Here is an 11,102-nt window from a genome sequence, read left to right as displayed (position 1 = left end):
ATTAGCTTAATATTTATTATTTTAATATTGTAAAATAACGTTTTTTAAAAATTATATAGAGTATTTTGCTATTTTAGATAAGGAAAATTATATTTAATAGGAGAGAGTGGGCATAAAAGAGCCGGTTTTTTTCCAAAATATAAAAAAAAATTTAATCTGGAATTAAATAAATATATCGCTTTCTTACTTAAGTGTATTCATTTATCTATAAGAGCCATTTAACAGAAAAAAAATATTTAGTTATTAATAAAGATTTAATCACCATTTTTTATAAACAAGAAATTCAGCTCTTTCAAAATAATGTGATTTTGAAAAAACTTGTTTTGAATTATGTTATCTGTTTTGAAAGAGTCAAGTACTAAATTATATAAGTAAGCTTTAATACAAATAAAATCGAAATATTATCCTTTAACAAATATTATTTTTTTTAGAAAATTAATAAATGGAAAATAGAAAATATAATATTTCTAATTAAAAATATTTATTGCAAAAGAAATAAAAATTTCCCTTATTGCCCCATATAAAGTATAAGTAAAAATACAATTTGCACTGATACCAATCTGCATTACTTATAAAATAATCTATTAAACATGATAGATGATTGAAAAGAGTGAAATATGGAAGTTGAGTCAATAAAATGCTTCAGTATAACTTAATCTAGCAACAACATAACCTATGCTCCGAACCGGAGCTATTTTATAAAACAGAAATACATAAAAATCTATTTATCTACAATAAATATGCACAAGGATGCTTTTTGAAGGAGACTGCATCTGAAGACAATCTTGTACAGAAATGTGCTGAAAGGATCATTATATTGATGCTACGCGACGATGTATCGAGTGAATGAAAATGGATTGAGCATCAGTACAACATATTTCAAAAAAGTACTGATGTATTAAAATTGTCTGAATTGTATTAAAAAAGTAGAAAGTCAATTGTACTGAAAAGAACATCCCTGAGTATGCAATAAAGAAGTCAGGAAAAACAGTAATAAAACTGGTTTTTTCATAGCTCTCAGCTAGCTCTTTCGTAATATTATATGTAAAAAATCTAATCAGAGAATATCTAATAAATCAAAATAAACAAAGAATTTATAATTACATTCTTAGTTACGTTAATGTATATAGTATTCGATTAATAAAATATAACTACCCAATAATACTATCCACTTTTTCTAAAAGCTAATCGCAAATAAACAAAAAAGACTTGAAAATTTAACTCGAGAAACGTACTTTTTGTAACAATAACTTTACATCTCTCATTACAGCAAAGTCGTTTTGACAATGACTGTCAAATATTTATGGATGTAGTTTTAGTTTAGCTGTTATCAAATGAAAATATTTTTAAATTTTTGGCAATATTCAATTAGTTAAAATACGAAATGGCTCTTTCAAAACATGTCTCTTTCATCCACTCTAATTAGTTAATGATATCTCTTTAATAATTCTAAATGTATGTTGTTCATCGTGTACGATTTTCTAATTAGTGTTTTATGAAAAACACATTATCGATCGGAAATATTTGTTATGATACAACGACAAATTTATTTTTCGAGTTAAGACAACTCCGTAGAGACAGCTTTTCAAACTTTTCTTGAAAATGTCAGTCCAAGCGTATCTTGCTATTGAGTTCACAATACGAGAAACTTTCGCAGTAAAATGAGAGCTTGAAAGACGTGGCTATCATCTTCTCGCGGGAATACACATTTACTACATCTGTTTTTGCGAAACAGATCGACGACGTAAGCGAGACTTGCCGAGAACTTACGGCATCTCCTCGAGGGACAGGAAAATTTGCCCGATGAAAATTCGGTCGAGATAATCTCCGGTGTGCCGGTGAATATCAAGGAGTTCGAGGGAATTCCACTTCATGAAAAAGAGAATTTCGCGGACGTCCAGTCGCTACGCGTCCCCAAAGTTCCTCGGTGGAAGATCCGAAACTCCGACAATCGCAAACTGCAGAAATGTTCCGTACAGAGATTAGACTTCCCTTCCGGGGATACGTTGCTCGTATCGCAACGTTAAACTCCCTTTCGACCTCGAAGGAATCGAATAATCGTGGACGTGTGACTTTCTTCCACAAGCTACGATAGTTGAGCAACTGTAACTATATATGAAACTATCCACTTTTGATTGCATTGTGAAAAGAAACTCTTCCTTATTTCGTGCGAAGACATTGATGATACTCTCTACGTGGGACAGCTGTGTGGTTGGAAAAGTTTTTAATGCACTTTAATCTCACAAAAGAAAGCCACACTTAGGATATTCATTCATTGTAGGACAAGTAAAAAGATCACACTGACCGCTGAGTACTTTTTAATTAGTATTACGCTTAGCATTTTTTAACAAGTTCGTATTTGCATACAACTTGATATTAATGATGCAAATTATAAGATCGTGGTCCTTTATATCTCGCGATTCTTTATGTTATTTCACGTCTCTCTATTTTCTACTTTTTTCTCATACTCGTTGAGTAGATGACTATTTTTGTGAACAGTAAAACTTTGTTTTCAAACTTTCTATATGCATTAATATAAATTGCTATCATTTCTTTACAATTTTCTCATTATAAATTCCTATTATTTCCTTACAAATTTCTCATTTTGCGTTCATTAGGATGTATATTTAGTGTATATTTAGTGGCTACAAGTACAATTTTCAAACTGGTGTTTTTTGAGTAACGAGATACCTCGCGAGATATACATTGCAAATGTAATATATGACGTTATGATGTTTTGTGGTCCGTCAGATACAAACAAAAACACTTAGTTTCTAGTGTCACACAGAAGTTTTAATGAGCAATTTGTTGTATACGTATATACATTAATTTATTTACCGTGATATCAAAGGATCCAGTCAATAAATATTCTTTCAATTTTTAGACATTGTTTGCTATAATATTTAATAAACAATTAATGGCTTTTTACTTAATTAATTAACTTGAATTTAACTATAGTTGTATCACATAACAAACATTTATCATGGTTTGTATTCTTCGATATCACAATTCTTTGTATCTATATTACACAGATAATTTTCGCATTTGAAATGAGCTTCGTATTTCATTGCACGCGAAACATTAAATGCACGCAAGATATTCTGTTCCTAACGACGCGTTTAGAGAAAATATCACGAGATAGAAAGCATTTTAAAGACATTTCTGTAATTGCTTATAATGGACTAACATTACAGAATAATTTCCACCACTGAGAAATGATAAGCATTTTAATCTCTGTACGATTTGAAAATTATTTCAAAAATGTCGAATCGCAAACTGACCGGAACTATGAATCCCGAATCTGTTTCATCGAGATGGCTTACAAATTAATAAACAATGATCAAACTATATAGTGAGTAAAGTTTTAGTGGAAAATTGAAAAATTTCGTTCGTGATTGTTTCCGGATATAAAATTCTAAAATATTTAATTCCACTCTCGAAAGTACAAATGAACTGGTACGTGCAGTGACGTTCAATCTGTCGTTCCCATTTTCATATCGCTGTTATTCCAAAAGTTTGGTCTTTCAGTGAATTAATCGCGTCGATTTCCAAGTCGCGATCGTGTCCAAGTCCATCTCCTTCTCAAACAATTAGGGATTCCAAGTGAGTACCGGCCTCGGCTGTTTAAAGACTCTTCTTAAACTTCGCGCCGGTAATTTTTACGAATCGTCATGCTCGCAAAACTCGGCGATCCCGACGTGCTTAATGAAGAACTCTCTTTTAACTGTTCTCCCACAAAATTGTGGATTTCTACCACTCCGGAACTACACGATTTTTTCCCTTTCCTCGCGTATTCATCCTCTTTCATAGGAAAAGACGAAATTTATGCGTATATTTATTCTATGATTTTGTAATTTACTACTTACAATTCTATCGATATGATCTCTTATCATATAGATTATTTCAATGATCCCTATAATTTCAATAATGTTTATGATTATATATAAAAAAATTTTTTTATCTGAAGATTAGATTATGATATTCTTATGTATTTTAATGTTCGGAAATCAAATCCAATGTTATAATTTTTTTTCAATCAATGAAAAGTAACTCAATTTTCAAGTATTTTTAGAACCATTTATGGTCAGACTTTTAATATGCAAGCTGAAAGTAAAAAAGAAAGTAAATTCAATAATATGCAAGCTTATAAAATTAATATGCAAGTCAATAGGTTAAAAATATTGAAAAATCGAGCTATTTTCCGTCAATGAAAAAAATGTAATATGATTGAGCAATTTGGACATCGGGTTCGGTTTCAGAACATTAAAATACGTAAGAATATCATAATCTAATCTCCGAATCAAACATTAAATTTTATTTTGTGTGCTTATCTGTATTATGATAGTTCTGCTTATTGCTTTTGTAAAATATAGAGAATAATAATCGTGAGCGTTAACTCTTTGCGGTCTAAATTATTTCTCATAAATGAACGAAAATTAAATATTTTGTCTTTAATTCAATCTAATCAGGGGACATATTATAAATTGCAATATTTTTTTTATTATGTAGAAGAACTTATAAAAATTAAGATTTCAAAAATTTACTGATCGATAATCATGCTGATTCGAATTATGCAAAACTATCGCAAAGCTATCTACCGAGTTCAATTTTGACAAGGACTGCAAAGAGTTAGTAAATTTAATACCAATTTTAATATTATATCACTGTGTTTTACCTCAAAAATAACAATTTAAAAAATGTTATTTTCGAATTGTTACCATAAATGTGATTTAGGTAATTATTATCTTTTAAAATCATAAAAAATAAATTAATTTAATTTAATTCATACAAGGTTAAAGTCGTTCACAATTCAATAAGGGTAGTTTTTTAAGGATTGTAGAACAAAAATGAGAAAAATGACATTTAATCATATTAAGAACATATTCTTTTTGATATTATTTAATTAGTCAAATAATTTTATGTTATGTTAAAAAATAGTTTTTCCTTTTTATCGAGAAACTTAATTTTTTAAATTGTGCTACTTTTAAAGTAAGGGAGCGATATATCGACATCATAAAGTTTCTGTTTTAGAGTCAGATTATATTGCTACGTGTCTGAAAGTTTCTAGACTTTTATAGAAAGCCTTAATCAAATATTGCGACCTTCAATACTGATATAAAAAAAACACTTTATGATCTGATATAAACAAATTTTTACATTTATAATTTAAAATTATTTAAAAGACAGCATTAAATTCTTGATATTTTAGAAAATATTTAGGATGTTAAAAAATATATTGCAGTTTCTTCGGAAGACAATTTTCCTAAATATATGTACACAATAAAATCTTTTTATGAATTAATTAATTCATGTAATGTTTAGCGTAATAAATATAAATTATCGTCATTAAAAAAATTTTTTAAAACGTATGCGTTTATAAAATATAAATGCATGTTTAAAAAAAATCATATTATAAATAATTATATGCACGTAAAGGTATATTATAAAATAATTATATACACGCGCGGTCGATGAATTTAAAGAAATTCAGTTATAGTCTTTTATATTTTGTATGTAAATATCTCTAAGTTAATGTTAAAAATTTTATCAATTTTATAGTGTCCTATAGCGATTACAATTATGATAAAAACATGCAAATTATATCACAATATGCAGATAAGCGATAATCAAAATTAAATATAATAAGGACAGGTATTTAACTTTCTTGAGACTAAAAGACGTTTTCTGCCTTTTCTGTAAGTTCGGCCTACATTTCCTTCAGTCAATCATTAATAATCAATCTACCGGGGGAACGCGATAGGGGAATTAGCATTATCGTGACGATAACGACCAAAATATACGAGAACCTGTTGCAGCGATAGAAAAGCAGCTCTCTCTCTTTCTCAGTAATCCGCAATAACGATTCACAAAATTCTCCATAAAGTTCGACGTGTCATGCGTCTTAGAAAAGTTTCGAAATTTTGAAACTCACTTACGGAGAATACTTGGAAAGTTCGCAAAAATCAAACCGTCAAAATCTAATTCCAACTTCAATATGATTCATTCTTTTCAAATAAAAATTTTCATTCCGTTCAATCGACGTTATTGTTCGCAATGCCTTTAATTACGACCTACTTCGCTAATGATGGGTTAATTTTTATCCATGTATCTATCGTCAAATTTTATGAAGGTAATGCATATTTTTCACGTTGAATTTCACGAGACTCATCGAAGTGATAAAATTGAGCTTTATCATCCTCTACATCGACTCGATTATGATTCTCGCAAGATTACGCCTTCATGCCTTGTAAATTAAAATTTCCATCGTCGACGTTATCTTACAAGTTATTTTTACCCGCGAACTATTTCGCCGGTGAACGAATCGATTTTCTCGATAGACTCGGCATCAAATTTCACGATGTTAAAAACGGCAGTGTAATTTGCGGTTACAATTTGCGGGTCTCATGAAACTCGAGATGCAGCGGTATCCGTCACACTCTTGATACATAAAACCACGGAACAACTGATAGCACATAAAAAATTATTTTTTCTCGGGCACAATTCTCGGTGTCGCCTTTTAAAGACACCATTTTTTTTCAGCTTGGCGAAGAGGGATCTCGGTTTTCTTCATTCACTTTCGCTCTTAGAAATAACTCGATATATACTCTCGCGTCACGACACGAATCACGTGAAATTTTATGCCGGTCGCTCACATCACTGCGTGATACTCGCACTTGGAAGCATTTTTCTATTAGCGTTTCCAGTTTCCCTAAAATCGGATTCTTCATGTAAGTCGAGGTATCCGCGAGAAACGGGAGGAGGGTGAAAGAAAAAGATTTAATCATGCTGTTTCGTGCTGAAATGAAATGAAGAACTAAGGTAAAAAAAATCGCCGACACTCATCATGCACAGGGACTATCATTTGAGTGTATATTCACGATTCTCGGCGGTCGTCCTGTTAACGACGGGATGATAGTGGTAGTGTCTGGGTACATCGTCGCTCACCTGGGGTAGAATCATGACGTGCGGCAGCTGGCGCGCCTCGCCGCGCACTGACTCTCCCGCACGCCCCCGAGAGCGAGCGACGCGTTCCCCACGGCGCGCGCCCTCAGCCGAATCCACCCCCGACAACCCTCTCAGCATCCACCACTTCTTATACGACTTACCCCGTAACGTTACTCTCTTTCTCCTCCCCTCTGAGAGGAAGAAAAGAAAAAACCCTTCATGGGCGGCTACGAGATGTTAAACTAGACATACGGCGATCGCTTTCACTAAAGCTTTCACTCAACTATAATTGCAGTTCCAGATATTAATGCGTTCAACTAAACGAAAAAAAGATTTGCTGACAAATAAATTCCATGGAATAAAACGAGAATATAAAATAAACATACATAAAGAATATATATAAGTCGAATTGAAAATCTCCTTTTTATGAAATCGGTTAAAAAGATGAATATATTATACAGTTAGAAAATTTGTGTCAAATTTAACATTTAATTACATTTGTCTCAAACGAGCCGTTCAAATTTTTGTGTCAATTTAATACAAAATAAATATGTTAGGAAATAACACGAACAGGTATTATGTAAAAAATTGACACAAAAGATAACATTGACACAATTTCTAAATAATATTTCTTCAGTAAAATTAGCGTTTATAATATATTAAATTTAGATATATATTACATTTTATTCATTTATTTTACAATTTAATATTTAAATGCATATATTATTCTTATATTATAATTGTTCGCTTATACTTATATATTATTATTTTAACGCTAATTTAAGGCTGAAAAATATTAAATATTAATTTAACAAAATATTCAAACAATGTAATCAAATTAATACTTGAGAGAGAGAATAAGTTAAAATTCAACACAAAAATTGTAACAAGAATGGATTTTAATACAACTGCAATGTATTTTTTACCTATTATTAGATTTAAATTAAGATTTTTCGGAGAAAACTTTGGTCTCTGTAATCGCGACATATTTTATAAAGACTAGAACATTTTATCTTAATTTACATTTGTAATGGATGATAAATTGAAAATAATAGTATTTTCGCTTAACAAAAATGATTGCGTGCTTTACTTAATATATAAAATGCAAATAGCAAATTTCTTAAGCAGAGAGATAAGTTATGTCATTCTTATCGCGTTATATGAAGAATAGCCCACGTGACGAAAAAACAGAGTAACGGCATGAAACGCATAATTTTGAATGCATTGCGTACTCCCACGTTATACGCGTGTAAACGATCCATCATTTTTCATGAACGATTTTGACGTGGAAACGGGACAGCTGTAAAAAGAAGGAATGTCTGATAGATTCGATATACCAGAATTTTTAATACTTGCTGTTCTTGTATCGAAAGATATGACATATTACACTCAAAACAGCTATAATCATGTTATATTCGAGTACGTTAAAAGTTCGAATTTAGTGCTAGATTTCGGGAAGCTCGATAACATATTCATATCAAAACTATCCGGTAAACTCATCGAAGTGCTGTCGTTCACAAAATGCATTTTAGAATGTGTCATATAAATCCACGTCTCTAAGGTAAATCGCCGATACGTCACACCGATCTTTCCCATGAAAAAGCGAGGATCACTGGATGCGCGACACCTACGCACTGATATAGACGGATAGACATTTTTCATCGTGCAAAAAAAAATGATATATGTCTTTTGTAGTTACACAAGATCAACTAGCAATGGAAATATACTTTCTCTCGCGGCAAATCTGAGTGATTCGTCTTACTCAATTACGGAATAAGACAATAATTCAGTTTAAGAGTGTCGCGATCGCAATATTTTTCCGTTCTATCAAAAATTTCCGATGCGACGCGAAAACATGTTTCAAAAGTATAACAAAAAAATGAGCTGATTTTCATTCGCCTGTCACAAGAAAAAAATTTAGCTCTATATCAAGTCATGCACTATGAATAGATATCGGGAACATTTTCTCAACGAACAAACACCGACGGTTGCGATTGACCCAGAATCAGCAATGACATATAAATCTATCATTCAAAAATTTGCATTTCTGAATGTTGAAAACATTCTGTTCTATTTGATAAGTTTGGATTAAAAGAAAAATATTTTATGACTATAATTGTTTAATAAAATAGAGTAGTTTCATTTATAATTGTTTAATAAAATAGAGGTAGTTTCATTTTTATTGTTAGTACTGTTATAGTATTAGTAATAATAATTATATATATGTAGTTCTCAAGAATATATGGACTATAATTTTATAGTCGTTTTCAAGGACAACTATATTGCTTGCTCAATGTTGAACAATAAAAATTTGCAAAATTGCGACATTATTTTCAAAAATCCAAAATGCAGACGATGAAGATTTCTCAGTTAAGGCTGTTATATGTATTAAAATAGAGCTATAATCGTCCACGTAATTAATTTATCACTTATATAACAAAAGACGAGGTTTTATTCTTAATAAATATTAACAAAATGCCAAGATTCTTTCTTTCTGATGTATGACCGTTGATTATCGCATGAGAAACAACCGTTAACAACAATTATTATTAATAAAAAACAAGACAAACAGCTAATTAAACCAAGCTAATTAAATGGAATTTAATAAGATAACGATACTGCGCCTCATTGAGTGATTGAGTGAGATAGATTGAGTGATAGATGACGATAAATTAAGATTAAGGAAAATTGTGAAAGTGACTGTCACTGATTCTAAAAATTCCGGATGTACATACATATAAGTCGTGACGCATATCGATCGTATTTGTGCCTCCATCCAAAAAACACGCATGTCTAAAAAATATCTTGAAACAGACATCTTTAAGCCCCTTCTAAAAGACGTCTAAAAATTATTCAAGTTTTGAAGCATGTATAGCTATTTACATTATTAAATGTAAATTTTATTAAATAATATCGAATGAAATTTATGACATCACAATCTGCAGATATAATACGTAACCTATAAAAATATTGGATGTCAATTAATCTGGCACTCCAATATTTTGTGTTATTAAAGTGTTGTGCAACTATACAATTATATGAAACGTATTGACGAGGGGAAGAATATAAGTTGGAATTACCTGATAAATTGGTATATCAATGATTTTATGTTTACATAACTTTTCTAACGACGAAATTTATATCTGTTGTAACAAATAAGTCATTATCGAAGATATATAAGTACAATTAATATACCGATTTGTCAGGTAATTTCAGCTTCATATTTTTCCTTTTATAACGCGTTTTTATGTCAATAATTTTATCTGTTTTTTTACACAAATGTCTGAAGCAAGACGTTACGAATAATGTCTATAAGACGCCAAAAAGATAATGTCCATAAGACGTCATAAATCAGGATATTTTAAAGATGTCATATAAATGTATTTTTAATAGTGCTAAAAAATGTCTCATAAATTTTTAAGACGTCTTTGTGATGTCTTATAAGAGTTCTCTGTCTCAATGTTCTCTGGGTACGCTCGAAAATTATAATACTTTCAGATTCTCGGAAAGGATGTCAATAGCAGAACTAATGCGCGGGATCAAGAATGAAATTAATCCGCTCGTTGACCCGCGAGGTTCGATCGTTTTGCTCTGGGGATTCTAAATCCGCAGTTACATTTTCGTTGCCATTCGATAAAATCTGTACACGTTGCTTCGTATACCGATTTATTGTTCTCAATAATCCCCTTCCAACACTCTTCATCCATCCTGTTAAATTGTATTATGTCGCAAATCAAATGATCGGGACCAAGCAATCAAGAAAAATCGATATGCCAAACGAAGCTGTGCTTCAGCTGAGGTCGTCAAATATTCAACTGGCAGTGTCGGGGCTTGATAATCGCAAATAAGACACGATGTGTTATATTGATAAATCTTACATATATTCAGTCATATATATTTTAAATACCAGAAAAGAGTCGCGTATATCACGTATATTGTATGATGAATTTTTCTTTTTCCTAATATGTTTTCAATTGATTAATATGATCGAATACTACAAAAGAAGTCTAATAATAGTTCTTAAATGTATTTTGTTGTACTTATTGTGAGTGGAGAGTGTTTAGTAGATATTATCAAACATAATAATAGTAACCATCTGATTATAATTAAAAAAGTAGGATAATATTTAGAAAAATAAAATTAGCGTTTAACTGATT

At 30.8% G+C, this 11,102-nt stretch overlaps 1 protein-coding gene across 2 annotated transcripts in view; it reads right to left on the bottom strand.

Annotated features, from left to right (window-relative positions):
* Window positions 1-6,980, bottom strand: part of LOC108748432 (dopamine receptor 1-like) — a 114,175-nt gene extending 107,195 nt beyond the window's left edge. The window contains exon 1 of one of the 2 annotated variants that reach the window (XM_018486611.1): window positions 6,946-6,980. In XM_018486611.1, coding sequence (XP_018342113.1) covers window positions 6,946-6,960 — 15 coding nt within the window. In that variant the 5' untranslated portion in view covers window positions 6,961-6,980. Of the gene's footprint in view, window positions 1-6,878 lie in introns of both variants that reach the window. The other variant, XM_018486610.1, reaches the window with a different exon arrangement.
* Window positions 6,981-11,102: the final 4,122 nt, after the last annotated feature.

Source organism: Trachymyrmex septentrionalis, unplaced genomic scaffold (assembly GCF_001594115.1).
Source record: "Trachymyrmex septentrionalis isolate Tsep2-gDNA-1 unplaced genomic scaffold, Tsep1.0 scaffold22, whole genome shotgun sequence".
In the NCBI taxonomy this organism is placed as follows: domain Eukaryota; kingdom Metazoa; phylum Arthropoda; class Insecta; order Hymenoptera; family Formicidae; genus Trachymyrmex; species Trachymyrmex septentrionalis.
Note: the sequence above shows the minus strand (reverse complement) of the source record. Positions and strands in the feature narration are given on the sequence as shown.